At 36.6% G+C, this 16,535-nt stretch overlaps 1 protein-coding gene across 1 annotated transcript; it reads left to right on the top strand.

Moving 5' to 3' along the window:
• Window positions 1-1,972: 1,972 nt before the first annotated feature.
• qdpra (quinoid dihydropteridine reductase a) lies at window positions 1,973-15,615 on the top strand. Its single transcript, XM_073820736.1, has 7 exons — window positions 1,973-2,110; window positions 2,289-2,381; window positions 3,063-3,159; window positions 4,348-4,488; window positions 7,061-7,169; window positions 10,802-10,885; window positions 11,880-15,615. The coding sequence occupies exons 1-7, from the start codon at window positions 2,024-2,026 to the stop codon at window positions 11,977-11,979; spliced, it is 711 nt and encodes a 236-aa protein (XP_073676837.1). The 5' UTR covers window positions 1,973-2,023; the 3' UTR covers window positions 11,980-15,615.
• Window positions 15,616-16,535: the final 920 nt, after the last annotated feature.

Genomic DNA, 16,535 nt, shown 5'->3' on the forward strand with positions numbered 1-16,535 from the left:
CTAAATGTTGGCTAAAGAGAACCCCTCCTGCTATGGATCTTCTTCTAAGTACTGTCAGTCAAATATGTTTTATGGGAAAAAAATGACCTTCTCTCTCCGACCACAGAAAGGTAAAGGGGAAATTATTGGAGAAAATGGGATTATTTACTTCAAATAAGCAATGGCTAGACTCTCAAATTGCACCTTAACCCCTATCTGTAGCAAATGTTTCCTGTGTTCCTGTGTTCTTGTAAGACCTCATGTAATTATTGTTGTTGTTAAATGTTATTTTTTATTTCCTCTAAGTAATGTAAATTTTATGTTTATTTTATTTTATATTATTATTTTTTTTTTTTTTTTTTTTTTTTTTTGCTGTGATTGTGACATTTTTAATATATATTCTTGTCTATGCTAAATGTACACGAAAATTGAAAAAATGTCAAAAAAAATAAAGTATATAAAAAATAATTGGAACAAACTAAATAAAGAGTGTTAGAAAGGGTGACTTACAGTAGCCTGTACCTGTGGTCAGTGTGTAATTGGGTAAAAAAAAAAAAAACAGTTTCCCTGTTCCTTTTTTGTTTTCAGTCTGATTTTGATTTTGCTCTTATAGTCTACAGAAAGCTTTTCTGAAGTTGCATCACCATGACTTGCGAAATGAGAGAACTTTGTACTTTTTTATCTACATGCTTAAAGGGCAGTAATGTTGGTTTCAGTTCGTAGATATTGCAGTGATTTAAATACAGTCTATCATCATTAGGAAAATAAAACTATTATGTTTTATGTAGCCTATTAAAAACATATTATAAATATATAATCACTAAATATTCTACATTTAGGCTACTAGTGTCACAGTCTGGCTGGGTTGAGGAGTGGAGATGGAGCAGGATAACCAGAGTAGATGAATATAAAGAAGTTTATTAAATAAAACACTGCAAATGAATACAAACAAACAAAAACCGGGAGCAAGAAGGAGCACATGAAACATAAGTAACATTATCATTGACCGACAAACGGGGTGTGCAAACACAGACTCTTAAATACACTGAAATGGGGGCGTGGTCACAAACAAGATAACAGGATAATGAGGGGGAAATACAAATATGGGCAAGAACAAACCAACTGAACATGAACCAAAAGGGGGAGACAAGGACTAAACCAAAATGACTGAAATATAAGGGGAGAAAACACTGGGAGAACAGAACAGAACAAGACATAATCCTGACAACTAGGTTTTTACAGGATGCCAGGATGACTGATTGTTATTATTGTTATTTTTATTATTATTATTATTATTGGGTAATAAATTAATATATGTTTGTATTTTTCAAGCGTCAGGATGAGGAATTTTGGGGTAATTCACCTTTTTCTTTCCCATAAGAACAGGCAGGGCCATTTGTAAATTTTATGTAAATTTTATAGCCTCCAGCTATTTTTAGCTGTAGGTCGTTTTGCTGCTTGATATTGCAAATTGTTGTGTATTATCGTGTTATTGTAAAGTATTATCTTAATTATGAACACCCTGGTTTGTAGTGCAGTTTAACCGTTTACTAAACTTGGTTATTTCCCTATAGCTGATAATAAGCCGGAAGTCTCACCCATTGGCTTACTTTCACGTTAAAGAAAAAGGTGAATAATGGTGAAATGTACAAATTCATCTTACAAACATACAAATTCACTTCGCAAAAACAAATAAATAAAAATCTATCCTAAAAAAAATTCACGGATGTCAAAAGTGTGACAACTAGGCTGCTGCTGGGTTTTACTTTTCGCTATAATTGTTAGGGCCTCGTTTTAGCTTCATCTTCTCTATGGCTTTCATTTTCTGTGGAGTTTAGGGCGGAATGCTGGATTGAACCAATCATTAACCGCTACACAAGTGCGTGTGTATCCCACCCTCTCTCTCTCTCTCTCTCTCTCTCTCTCTCTCTCTCTCTCTCTCTCTCTCTCTCTCTCTCTCTCTCTCTCTCTCTCTCTCTCTCTCTCTGTGCGCTGAGAGGATACTCATCATCTTTGCTGAAGCGTCTCACAGCGGAGGAAGGCCATGGCAGCTGCGAACCGTATCCTTGTTTACGGAGGAAAAGGAGCTCTCGGCTCGGCATGTGTACATTATTTTAAATCTAAAGGCTGGGTGAGTAGAATCGCCTCTTTATTATGATTCCCTAGGAGCCGAGTCACTGTGAGTTGGTGCGCGTGCTGAAACTGACACCTGTTGATGCGACTGACTTTGCTCTTGCATTATTATGCTAGCATGTTTATTTAATCAACATCTTGTAGCATAGCTAAAACGTCTTTCTTTTTTGTTAAAGTGGGTTGCCAGTATTGACGTCGTAGCGAATGAAGAAGCGAACGCAAACGTACTGGTGAAGCTCTGCGAGTCATTCACCGACCAAGCCGCTCAGGTGGGTGGAGCCAAAGTCCTGACGTCACCTCGCCGTGTGTCTGTCAGCAGCACACAGGGCTTATTAAATTGCCTGTCATGCTGCCATTTACTTTCCATTTACACTGCCAAAGTAATTTCCTGTCTTGCCATGACATCCCCAGTGTTCTGGACAAGCAATCTTTTCTCATTATTGGCCTTATTGTGTCTGCCATTGACTTCAGATGCTGTTAATAATAGTCTCTGTTATAAGGCACCCATTGGAGCTGTCCTCCTTATGCCACAGCATTGTGTCTTTCGTTTTGTGGTCTTGTAACACTATTGTGCTTTCGTATTTGAAATTGTTAACCCTGGGACATTATAAACCTCCTCATCACTCCAGGTAAAAAAGGTTTGCTGTCGACATTCTTTTTTTATATTCCTCAGACATGCTATTAATGTTTCTGTTACTGTACAAAACACATAAATATTTAATGAGGTACTAACTGAGACAGATTACAATTTGTTATTAGTTTCAGAACAACGTGACTCAATGGTAAAAATGCTGCTCATTCAATTCAAAATTACAAGTGTGAAACAAAGTGTGTGTGAGTCAAACTTGCATTATTAAGTTTGCACTGTTGTTTGCAATAAACTGTTTCTAATTACTATTGAAACAGAGCGTAGTAGACTATTGTCTCATCACTAAAGTGATTTGATGCAGGTGACATCGGATGTAGCCACATTGCTGGGGGAACACAAAGTCGACGCCATTGTTTGTGTGGCAGGAGGATGGGCCGGAGGAAGCTGTAGCTCAAAAGGTCAGTGCAACTTATCCGTCAACCTAGACAGATTTTGCAGACGTTTTTTTTTTATTGTTTTTTGTATTAATATTATGATTATTTTAAATTGAAATGAAAGTTATTTTTAATCAAATTTGTTGATTTTTATTTATTTATATTGATTTATTTGTTGTGTTTTCTGTGGAACATTGTGTAATGTGTTAAACAGAGCTCTTATTAGTAGCCGACAGCATTATCAAATTAGCAAAAAAAAAAAAAAAATACATTTGTAAAATTTACTTAACAGATTTGTAACATTTTATGAATGACAAAGAAATAGGTGGCAAATTCTACAGTTGAATTCTACAGTCACACCCGCCTTTCAGAATCTGCAAAATATTAACTATTTTACCAAAATAATAGGGATCATACAAAATGCATGTTATTGTTTATATGGTACTGATTTTGAGATCCATATTTTCACACTGAGGACAACTGAGGGACTCATATGCAACTATTACAGAAGGTTTAAATGCTCACTGATGCTCCAGAAGGAAAAGCATTAATAGTCAGGGGGGTTAACACTTTTTGAGTTTGAAGATCAGGCTAAATTTAACTTATCCTATATCCTGGGAAATATGTAACTATCTTCTGTATTCTCTGGAAGGCAGTACTAAGTGAAAAAAATATGATATTTAGGCAAAATAAGAAAAATTTACACATCTCCATTCTGTTCAAAAGTTTTCACCCCAGGCTCTTAATGCATAGTTTTTCCTTCTGGAGCATCAGTGAGCGTTTGAACCTTCTGTAATAGTCCCTTAGTTGTCTTTAGTGTGAAAAGATGGATCTCAAAATCATAGTCATTGTTGGAAAGGGTTCAAACACACAAAAATGCTGAAAAACCAAAGAATTTGTGGGACCTGAAGGATTTTTAAGATATTTCACATTTTTTATGTGAAATATCTTATTCAGGTCAGAATTTTCATTTTAGTAAAATAATTAACATTTTGGAAATTTTGGAAGGGGGGTGTAAACTTTTGACCTCAACTGTATAGGTGCCTGCTCATTTTACAAATCAAGGGAAGTTAATAAAGATACATAGATGTCCATTTAGTAAGAAGATCAAGTCTACTACAAACAGGCATTATGTTTTTTTTCTCATAGGTTAATTTTTAGTAGATTTCAGTGAGTTTATAATATAATTTCTCTCTTTATTACTTATTTTAGACGTGTATAAGAACTCTGATATGATGTGGAAACAGAGTGTGTGGACCTCCACCATTTCCAGTCATCTTGCATCGCTCCATCTGAAGCCAGGAGGCCTGCTGACCCTCTCTGGAGCAAAGGCCTCACTGGAAGGCACTCCAGGTACAGTAGAAGCATCCATCCTTACACTCCTGAGAAGTTTCGCCTACTGGAAAACACATGTTGTAAATGTATTTTCAGTACAGGTTCACTTGAGGACACTTCAGAGTTTGATGTTTATTGCATGAAGGTGCATTTATACCCCCAGAGTGGCTAACTAATATCATTTATGTTGGAAAACATGTCAGTCTTCATGAGGTTTTCTCTTAGGTGTGTGAAGTTTATAACAGCAAAGCTACCACTGAAAGTGTATATAGTTTTGGCTGTCACTTCCATTGTACCTGATTTAGTTTCATGTATTGCCTCTCATCCCAAACCGTTTCATAGCCCCAGATGTGAGATGTTCAACTCATGTCATTATGTGTTTAGTGACAAAACTCAATAAGGCACACAACAGAGGTCGCCTCCAGCCTATTCAAAACCTCCAACATCAGCAGACTGCTCTCATTGGCTGAGGGGCCAGGGAGGGGGAATGAGTCAGCAGGTTTTTTGGAGACAGCAACACATGTGGACTGTGTTTAGGAGTTTGTATTCCTTACCCACACAGAACTGATTTAGACAGGAAATGCCCTGCAGCGAAGAACAACGCTTTGATATGATATGAAGGGAACCTCTAGTTGGAGCGTTTGATGTATCTTGTTCAAAGAGACAGGAGCAAGCTCTGGTGAACAGTTCTGATAGGCCTGTCAGCTCTTACAACCGTACGTTATCAGTATCATGTGCTTGTCACAACCTAAGCTGAAACACTGGTACTCTGATGGTGGTAAAACCCAACCTAAATTAAAGTGGGATGTTAAAAATATTAATAATGAATAAAGAAATCTCACCTAAACCCTTAGAATATCTAATGTTGCATAATGCATTTAATTTTAAACATAAAGCATAAAGTCTGTGATAAGTCTAGATTTTTGTTGCTAAGTCCTGGTATGCTATGTTCGACTAACCTTGGAGCTGAAGTTCAGTCTGGATATCAGACATACCAAAGAGAATTTAAGCCAAATCCTGAGAGACAGAACATGTGATTAAATTATGACCCACAAAGTTCATTCAGGTATGAGGGGTCAAGCTGAATGGCTAAAACAATCACTCAGAATTCCCAAGGTTTAGAGAATATTGAAAAGGGGAAAAAATGGAGCTTCTCCACCCCTCTTTCTTATTGGCTCTGTGGGTTTTAAAGGGTGTTTTTTTGGAACAGCTACCATGCATTTACGGTTTGAAAAAAGGCTGAAAAAAAATAATTGAAAAAAAAAAAAAGCATTTACCCCCTTATTACATCAAGCATGCTAGTTATTGATTCCAGATGCCAAGCCAACAAACATCTAGAGAGGGGTGAGCTGAAAAGACAAGCACGCTTTAAACAAACATTACAAAATATCCAGGGTATTCCCAGTAATACTTCAGTTTATATTAACATTGTTCTATAGTATTTAAAGGTATCATGTCATATCATATATCATATCATATCATATCATATCATATCATATCATCATCATTTATGCATCTATTTATTTATTTACTATTTTATTTATTTATTGTAGTAAAATAAAATAAATTATTTTATATCAAAACTTGCTGATAAATGGTGAGGAAATAATTAATTAATCTTTTAAAAATCTACATTACTACCCTCTCACTGAGCCTTACAGTTAAACTGAACTTTCTTGCTGTTCCTCAAGATTTCTGTGTAGGTATCCTGTATACATAATTCACCCAAAAATGTCAATTCTGTGCACTTTTTGTGCACAAAGAATACAAAAATACAACTCAGATACACTGAGCCTTGTTTATAAGCAGAATAAGACACATGCTGTACATAAATCAGTCTTTGTAAACCTCTGAAGATTTCGTCAGAGAGGATGACATGCAATTTTTGCCCAGCCTTTCTTGTTTGAACCAGAATATGCAGACAGTGAAATAAGAGAGATGGATGTTCTACATCAGAACACCGGCTCCTGCATCAGCAGCACCACGCATACAGTATGCGTTGTGGTACTCTTTTGAACGTGGGTCGAAGACTGAAATTGATGAATAAAGTCATTATTTTTCGTTTTCTTTGTACACAAGAAGTATTCTCGTAGCTTCATAAAATTAAGGTTGAATCACTGATGTTCTGAAGATGAACAAAAGTCTTACGGCTTTGGAATGACACGAGGGTGATAGTTCAATTTTGGGTGAACTATCCCTTTAAGTTACAATTTCAGTGTCAAAGTACATTGGAAAATTAAATTTAATTCCTCATGATGTGACCCTTTTAAATACACTGGTATTTTTGCACGTGGTGAGAAAAAATAGTCTGCGTAGGAGGAATTAAATTCAATTAGCTTATTTTGTATTGCAAAATCCATTTTATTCTCTGCCTGAGGCATCCAACCAAATGATTATTGACCAAACCTCAAAGCAACAGCTATTGCCTGTGAGACATTGTTAGGCAAATTGTGTAGCTGGCATGCTCTCAAGTGCTGTGTGCGCATGCATTGTGTGCATAGTCTGCTTTATGGAGCGAGAGCTGCAGCACTCAACATGTGAAGAGGGCTCTTTGCTCTATTCAGTTCTTTATGTTTCTCTCTGGATGTAGGCATGGTTGGGTACGGCATGGCCAAGGCTGCAGTTCATCAGTTGTGTAAGAGTCTGGCTGGAGAGAACAGCGGACTTCCATCTGGAGCTGGAGCTGTGGCCATTCTTCCGTAAGAGCATCTGTCAATTTATCATATCTGTCTAGATACACTATTCTGTCTGTTTTAGTTATACTTCCTTCCAAGGTCCAATGAAAACATTAAGTACTTCTTAAAAAGTTCAAGGTCAGAAGTCTCTTATGCTCACTAAGGCTTAATTTATTTAATCAAAAATAAAGTACAAATAATATTGTGAAATATTATTTTTAGTGAAAAATAATGTTTTCTATTTTAAAATGTAATTATAATTTTTTATTTAATTTTTTCATCATCATTACTCCAGTCCTCAGAGTCACATAATCCTTCAGAAATCATTCTAACATACTGATTTGCTGCTCAAAAAACATTTCTTATTCATTTCTTATTCATATTTTTCAGGATTCTTTGTTGAGTAGAAAGCTTAAAACAGCATTTATTTGAAATAGAAATATTTTGTAACATTCTAAATGCCTTTAATGTCACTTTTAATCAATTGAATGCATCATTGCACAATAAAAGTATTAATTTCTTTAAAAAAATCTTGCTACCCCAAACTTTTGAACAGTAGTGTAATTATTATCAAACAGTATTAGTACAAAGTCGACACAAAAAGGCATTTGCAACTTGTTTCACAGTGAAACAGAAGATTTAACCATAAAAAAGTTTACATTTCAGATCTGCAGCAATTTTACTTTGAATTAATGTGTAACAACCTATGTTCTCAATAATGCAAAAAATGTGTTCAAATGTGCATAGGGTCAGTTTTGAGGGCTGTCTTTTAGTATTCATTAATCTGTGTTGTATAGTCGTGGCCAAAAGTTTTGAGAATTACATAAATATTGGAAATTGGAAAAGTTGCTGCTTAAGTTTTTATAATAGCAATTTGCATATACTCCAGAATGTTATGAAGAGCGATCAGATGAATTGCATAGTCCTTCTTTGCCATGAAAATTAACTTTATCCCGAAAAAAACTTTCCACTGCATTTCATTGCTGTCATTAAAGGACCTGCTGAGATCATTTCAGTAATCGTCTTGTTAACTCAGGTGAGAATGATGACGAGCACAAGGCTGGAGATCGTTATGTCAGGCTGATTGGGTTAGAATGGCAGACTTGACATGTTAAAAGGAGGGTGATGCTTGAAATCATTGTTCTTCCATTCTTAACCATGGTGACCTGCAAAGAAACGCATGCAGCCATCATTGCGTTGCATAAAAATGGCTTCACAGGCAAGGATATTGTGGCTACTAAGATTGCACCTAAATCAACAATTTATAGGATCATCAAGAACTTCAAGGAATAAGGTTCAATTCTTGTTAAGAAGGCTTCAGGGCGTCCAAGAAAGTCCAGCAAGCGCCAGGATCATCTCCTAAAGAGGATTCAGCTGCGGGATCGGAGTGCCACCAATGCAGAGCTTGTTCAGGAATGGCAGCAGGCAGGTGTGAGCGCATCTGCACGCACAGTGAGGCCAAGACTTTTGGAAGATGGCCTGGTGTCAAGAAGGGCAGCAAAGAAGCCACTTCTCTCCAAAAAAAACCCCATCAGGGACAGATTGATCTTCTGCAAAAAGTATGGCGAATGGACTGCTGAGGACTGGGGCAAAGTCATATTCTCAGATGAAGCCTTTTTCCGATTGTTTGGGGCATCTGGAAAAAGGCTTGTCCGGAGAAGAAAAGGTGAGCGCTACCATCAGTCCTGTGTCATGCCAACAGTAAAGCATTCTGAGACCATTCATGTGAGGGGTTGCTTCTCATCCAAGGGAGTGGGCACACTCACAATTTTGCCCAAAAACACAGCCATGAATAAAGAATGGTACCAAAACACCCTCCAACAGCAACTTCTTCCAACAATCCAACAACAGTTTGGTGAAGAACAATGGATTTTCCAGCACGATGGAGCACCGTGCCATAAGGCTAAAGTGATAACTAAGTGGCTCGGGGACCAAAACGTTGAAATTTTGGGTCCATGGCCTGGAAACTCCCCAGATCTTAATCCCATTGAGAACTTGTGGTCAATCCTCAAGAGGCGGGTGGACAAACAAAAACCTACTAATTCTGACAAACTCCAAGAAGTGATTATGAAAGAATGGGTTGCTATCAGTCAGGATTTGGCCCAGAAGTTGATTGAGAGCATGCCCAGTCGAATTGCAGAGGTCCTGAAAAAGAAGGGCCAACACTGCAAATACTGACTCTTTGCATAAATGTCATGTAATTGTTGATAATAGCCTTAGAAACGTATGAAGTGCTTGTAATTATATTTCAGTACATCACAGAAACAACTGAAACAAAGATCTAAAAGCAGTTGAGCAGCAAACTTTGTGAAAACTAATATTTGTGTCATTCTCAAAACTTCTGGCCACGACTGTACATACAGTTGAAGTCAAAAGTTTACATACACCTTCCAGAATCTGCAAAATGTTCATTATTGTACCAAAATAAGAGGGTTCATACAAAATGCATTTTATTTTTTTATTTAGTACTGACCTAAATAAGATATTTCACATTGTTTATCATTTATATAGAAAATAGTTTTTATAATTTATAAAAATGACCCGGTTCAAAAAAGTTTACATACACTTGATTCTTAATACTGTGTTGTCACCAGCATTGTTGAATGATCCACAGCTGTGTTTTCGTGATAGTCATTTTTGAGTCGCTATTTTGTCCTGAACAGCTAAACTGTCTGCTGTTCTTCAAAAAAATTCTTCAGGTCCCACAAATTCTTTGGTTTTTCAACATTTTTGTGTATTTGAACTCTTTCCAACAATGACTGTAGGATTTTGAGATCCACCTTTTCACACTGAGAACAACTGAGGGACTCATATGCAACTATTACAGAATGGTCAAATGCTCACTAATGCTCCAGAAGGAAAAAAGATGCATTAAGAACTGGGGGATGAAAACTCTTGAACAGAATGAAGATGTGTACATTTTTCTTACTTTGCCTAAATATCTGGGTTGTTTTTTGGTTTGTTTGTTTGTTTGTTTTTTTTGTACTGCACTTCAGAGGCTATAGAAGATACTTACCAGAAGTCAAAACAAGTTAAATTTACCCTGATTTTTGTCTCTTAATGCATTATTTTTCATTCTGGAGCATCTGTGAGCGTTCAAACCTTCTGTAATAGTTGCATATGAGTCCCTCAGTTGTCCTCGGTGTGATAAGATGGATTTCAGAAAGGTTCAAATACACTAAAATGCTGAAAAAACAAAAAAAATGTGGGACCTGAAGGATTTTTTTTTTTTTTTTTAATTCAACTATTATTTTCTCTTGTGGACTATATGTAAACATCTTCTATGTGAAATATCCCATTCAGGTCAGTACTAAATAAAAATGACATGCATTTTGTATGATCCCTCTTATTTTGCTAAAATAATTAACATTCTGCAAGGTGTAATTTTGACTGTGTGTAATATATATATATATATATATATATATATAAATGAATTCTCTCTTTTTATGGTGTATGTGTGTGTGAGCATCTGCAGTCATTTGTACTGTTAGTGACCTGCATGGCACACATTTGACTGCTGTCTGTTTGCATTAACTGAACATATGGGGTGTGAGTTTTTTTTTCAAAAGGCCATGGTAGTTTAAGCTATTGCCGCAGGCTCTGTTCCACAGTCTCATCTTCCACCGAGATAACAACATTATGACATCATCCTCCAGGGTTACCTTGGATACACCAATGAACAGGAAATTCATGCCTGACGCAGATTTTGGGAGCTGGACACCGCTGGAATACATCGCAGAGTGAGTGCACAATGTCCTTTGAGCACCAAATTTCATTTTGCTTGCTGACAATGTCATAAATAGCAGATTTGACCTGTTTGGAAAATAGAAGTCTCAACTCTTGAATCAGAAAGTGGCCATTTCTCACCAGAAGAGGGCAGTAATGTTCTTCCAAAAAACCTGACGTCTGTAATTCAGAGATGATCTGAATATTTTGAAATACACATTAATCCATTGCTATAAATTACTTCACATAGGTCTCATGTTTATTAGAATTATCGTTATCCCAAATTTTCGTTCAACAGAAAATAATAATATAATCGCATAATATGTTTTAAATCAAGTCTTAAAAACCTTCCTCAAATGTTACGTTTGATTTGATTTGATTCAGTAATATTAACCAAAAAAAGCCACAGGCAACTGTAAAAGCCTTTTAGAAGCAAACATACCCTGCATGAATGATTGAATTACATCCGAATTTAAGTGAATAATGTCAAACATCAACCCAAGAACAGACCTCTTAGAGAAACGCATGCATTTATATTCAGCAGAATTGATATGCCTATCAAAAAAACCTGTTTTGAGGCTATGAGCGATTGTACTTTTTGAGCGCATCTCTGTGCTTCGCTCAGATGTGGCCAGTATGGCAAATCTCTTCTGCCAGTCAGCACAGATTAGAATGAGGATTTGATGCAACTCCATAATCCCAGAGGAGCCGCAGCAAACCCGGCTGGATTAGAGAAGCACATGAGTGATAGAGGAGTATAAATAGCCTTTGTGTTAGAGGTAATTAATGTGTAGTCTCACTTCAGTTGCTACAGTAGGCTGAAACATCTAGTTTCTCCCGAATGTTCTAGAGTAGACAAGGCTTGTCGTTCAGGTCTTATTTTCCTCTCTCTCCGACTCCCTCCTCCCATCTCTGTTCTCATTATCTAGCTCTCTCTCCATCCAACGTGCACCACCATCATTTTACACCTGTCTCTCAATCCCCCTCTCTCTCTCTCTGTGTCTCCAGAACCTTCTACAGCTGGGCCACTGGGTCAGGCCGGCCAGCCTCAGGCAGCCTCATACAGTTGGTGACTACTGGGGGGAAAACCGAGGCCTCTGCGGTCTAGTGTAGGGGGAACAGAGGAAAAAATAGAAAAACTAAAAGATAAAGAGTGGAGGAGAGCAATGTTTACCAATATACTGTGCAGCAGGAGAGAGAGGAGTCATACAAAATGCAGATGGAAAATGAGAGATGTGCCATTTCTAATCATCCAGTCTCATTGGAAGCACACAGTACAGTATCTCTGAATTGGCCAAAGTATTAACTTACATGTTTAATGTTGAGTCTGTATATACATGAGAATATAGACTGGATGATGAGTGTATGTTTGTGACTTTCGTCTTGACAACAAAAGGTGTGCCGCTGTCGTATGTGAAACGTAACGTCTTCTATTCAAAGAAGTGGCCTTATAGTCAGCTGCAAATATGGTTTGACCCCAAAAAAATTCTAACAAAAGGTTTCTCAGTGGTTTACAGTAGTATCAGATGTACTTAAAAACATACTAAAAGTTTACCAAAGTTTGACTCCAAGAAAGGCCCCATTTTCAAAATGGCGGCCGTCAGGTCCTTAAAATGACCATCACTCCTTTGTATTCCTCCTAGACCAGGAATACTGGTGCCTGATACATGTTTTGGCCATGTAATATTTTAATTAGCATATTTGCATGATAGATACAGGTAAATCATAAAATTAAAATAAAAATATCTAAATTAAAATGTCGCAGAAAAGTTAATTTATTTCAGTAATTCAACTCAAATTGTGAAGCTTGTGTATTAAAGGAGTCATCGGATGCCCATTTTCCACAAGTTCATATGATTCTTTAGGGTCTTAATGAAAAGTCTGTAATATACTTTGGTTAAAAATTCTCAATAGTAGTGCAAAAAAACACCCTTTTACCTTGTCAAAATCAGCTCTGCAAAATATCCGCTTATTTTATCGCATGGGCCCTTTAAATGCAAATGAGCTCGCCCCGCCCCTCTCTGCTGAGGGATTAGGATCTGTAATGTTTAGTTGAGCCACGTTTAGCTGCATTTAGCCGTGTTTATCGGTGAAACTTTCCAACGAGCACATTATTAAGATTCACACGAACAGAGACGCATATGTAGATCGGGATCGGCGCTTTACTTTAAAAAACGAAAGTAGCGTTGTCCTCTACCTCTTAAGCAGCTCAGATGTTGGGAGCAAATGACTACTGCTATGTTCATTATTACATCCAACAACAGAACACCTCAATCACTCAATTAGAGTCTTCCTCTGCACCTGAGTCACACAATGGCGATCGGAGTCAGACTGTTTCAGCTCGGTGAGGGCGCGTCTAAGGTAAGAGGCTCATGTCAATCTACTATCGTGGGAGTTGGTGTTCTGTCACAACGACAAGAAGCTGAGAATGACCCAATTTTAAAAAGGGTATATTACTTTAAAAGATTAAAAAAATACCACTGGGTGGATTTTTTTCATTGTAGGGTGGTTGTGTACACAAACTGCCAACACACAGTAATGTTCAAACAAAATCTAAAAGTTAGTTTTGCGTCCGATGACCCCTTTAAATAAATTCATTTCACACAGACTGAAGTAGTTTAAGTCTTTGGTTCTTTTAATCGTGATGATTTGCCTTACATTTAAGAAAAACCCACCAATTCACTATCTCAACAAATTAAAATATGCTGACTTGCAAATCAGCTAATCAACTCAAAACACCTGCAAAGGTTTTCTGAGTCCTCAAAATGGTCTCTTAGTTTGGTTCACTAGGCTACACAATCATAGTGAAGACTGTTGATCTGAAAGTTGTCCATAAGACAATCATTGACACCCTTCACAAGGAGGGTAAGCCACAAACATTCATTGCCAAAGAAGCTGGCTGTTCACAGAGTGCTGCATCCAAGCATGTTAACAGAAAGTTAAGTGGAAGGAAAAAGTGTGGAAGAAAAAGATGCACAACCAACCGAGAGAACCGCAGCCTTGAGAGGCTTGTGATGCAAAATCGATTGAAGAATTTGGGTGAATTTCACAAGGAATAGACTGGACTTGCATCAAGGCATCAGGAGCCGCCACACACAGACGTGTCAAGGAATTTGGCTACAGTTGTCGTTTTCCTCTTGTTAAGCCACTCCTGAACCACAGACAATGTCAAAGTCTTCTTACCTGGGCCAAGGAGAAGAAGAAATGAACTGTTGCCCATTGGTCCAAAGTCCTCTTTTCAGATGAGAGCAAGGTCCTGGAGTCCGGAGGAAGGGTGGAAAAGCTCATAGTCCAAGTTGCTTGAAGTCCAGTGTTAAGTTTCCACAGTGCAATGTCATCTGCTGGTGTTGGTCCACTGTATTTTTTTGAAAACCAAGTCACTGCACCCATTTACCAAGAAATGTTAGAGCACTTCATGCTTTCTTCTGCTGACCAGCTTTTTAAAGATGCTGATTTCATTTTCCAAAAGGATTTGGTACCTGTCCACACTGTCAAAAGCACCAAAAGTTGGTTAAATGACCATGGTGTTGGTGTGCTTGATTGGCCAGCAAACTCACCAGACCTGACCCCCATAGAGAATCTATAGGGTATTGTCAAGAGGAAAACGAGAAACAAGAGACCAAAAAATGCAGATGAGCTGAAGGCCACTGTCAAAGAAACCTGGGCTTCCATACCACCTCGGCAGTGCCACAGACAGTAATTAAAGCAAAATAAGTATTGAGTACATATACAGTAAATGGACATACTTTCCAGAAGGCCAACAATTTTTATTAGTCTTATGAAGTATTCTAATTTGTTGAGATTGGTGGGTTTTTGTTAAATGTGAGGCAAATCATCACAATTAAAAGAACCAAAGACTTAAACTACTTCAGTCTGTGTGCAGTGAATTTATTTAATACACAAGTTTCACAATTTAAGTTGAATTACTGAAATGAATTAACTTTTCCACAACATTCTAATTTATTGAGATGCACCTGAAAGTGATTACAAGTACAATTATATATTAAAGCAACTTGAAATAAGTGACTATTTAGAGGGTTCACACACAGGCCTCTGTTCGGGCTAATTCAGAGTTTTTTTTATGATCAAAGTTATACAGCTCCAATTTAAGGAACCTTTGGGTGCAATAACTTTTAAATTGAATGTCAAGTCTGTGTTTTAGAAGAAAAAAAAGAGCTGTATGTGTCCAAAAACATGTACTGAGTAGGAGTTACATGACATAGGCTAAATCGTTTAAAACTCTGGTTCACCCAAACAAAGATAAAACCTTACAGTAATCTCACAACATCATGTATTCCTTAAGTATGTAATCATGTCTGTGCAATTTAGACGAGTCCAATGGATTCATAGACCCAGAAAACATTGGGTTAGACACCAAGATTACTTGGCTAGGTCAAATAATGAAGGAATTAGGATATTTTAAGGGTTTTCTGCCCATCTTGGACGCCATCTTGAAAATGACACCTTTCTAGTGGTCAAACTTTGGTAAACTTTTAGTATGTTATTAAGGACACCTAATACTACAAAAAACAGCTGAGAAACCTTTTGTTAGAATTTTTTTGGGGTTAGGTGTTTTTTTTTCATATATGCAGCCGCCTATTAGTTTGTGTAAGTTTGTGTGTGTTTACAGGTTCAAATTTCATATATGGATGCTGTATCTTCAAAGTATTTTCTTTCCAGTGTGTTGTTGCTGCTGCTGTATGAGTAAGGACCAAACTTGCATAATAAAGGCAATTGAAAACAATATTGTCAACATGTCATTAATTCCTATTTTAATAATTAAAATGTATTATTTGCATCAATAGATTGCCTAAAAAAATACCCCATGTCATTTCATACTTTATATATCCTGTTTTTTTGTCATCTCTCAAACCTCATTCTTTATCCCTCATATTTGACACTGAAACATATTTGAATGTCATGTTTGTTGCAACAGAAAATCTGTGTTTTTGCATTTATGATGTAAAAAGTGGCACATGAGCTCTAGATGAATTAGCAAATAACATTAGATAACTTTAAATGTAAGTTATGTTTATGCAGAGCTATTATTTGTGACCCTGGACCACAAAACTAATCATAAGGGTACATTTTTTAAATTGAGATTCATACTGAATAAATATGCTTTCCATTGATGTATGATTTGGTGTGATACAAATATTGGAAAATCTTTAATCTGAAGGTGCAAAAAAAATCTAAATATTAAGAAAATTGTTCTTAGAGATGCATTTAACTATTAATGTATATCAAAAATTAGGTTTTGATATATATATATATATATATATATATATATATATAGGAAATGTACAAAATATTTTCATGGAACATGATTTTTACTTAATATCCAATCATTTTGACCTATACAATGTATTTTGGCCATTGCTACAAATACATATGTGCTACTTAAAACTGGTTTTGTTATCCAGAGTCACATTTGAAATCACAAAACTTTTTTTTTTTTTTTTTTTTTTGGTCTGACAATTTTCATGTTTGTAATTTAAATTATTTCAGGTGTATCTTATATGATGGAAGCTATAAATTAACAGTTTATTGTTCTGTTTTTCACTTACGGTATCTTGCAAGTTAACAAGTTAGCTGACTGGCTTTACCTGCGGCTAGTCAATTAGCCTGCTAGCTTCCCTACTACTGTTGGAAAAACATACCCAG

Source organism: Garra rufa, chromosome 16 (genome assembly GCF_049309525.1).
Source record: "Garra rufa chromosome 16, GarRuf1.0, whole genome shotgun sequence".
NCBI lineage: Eukaryota > Metazoa > Chordata > Actinopteri > Cypriniformes > Cyprinidae > Garra > Garra rufa.

Excerpts from the sequence above, each read along its gene's own strand:
- qdpra (XM_073820736.1), top strand. The coding sequence starts at position 2,024 with ATGGCAGCTGCGAACCGTATCCTTGTTTACGGAGGAAAAGGAGCTCTC. Across the intron at positions 3,160-4,347 it reads AGGAAGCTGTAGCTCAAAAG|ACGTGTATAAGAACTCTGAT; the intron begins GTCAGTGCAACT and ends TACTTATTTTAG. Across the intron at positions 7,170-10,801 it reads GGAGCTGTGGCCATTCTTCC|GGTTACCTTGGATACACCAA; the intron begins GTAAGAGCATCT and ends ATCATCCTCCAG.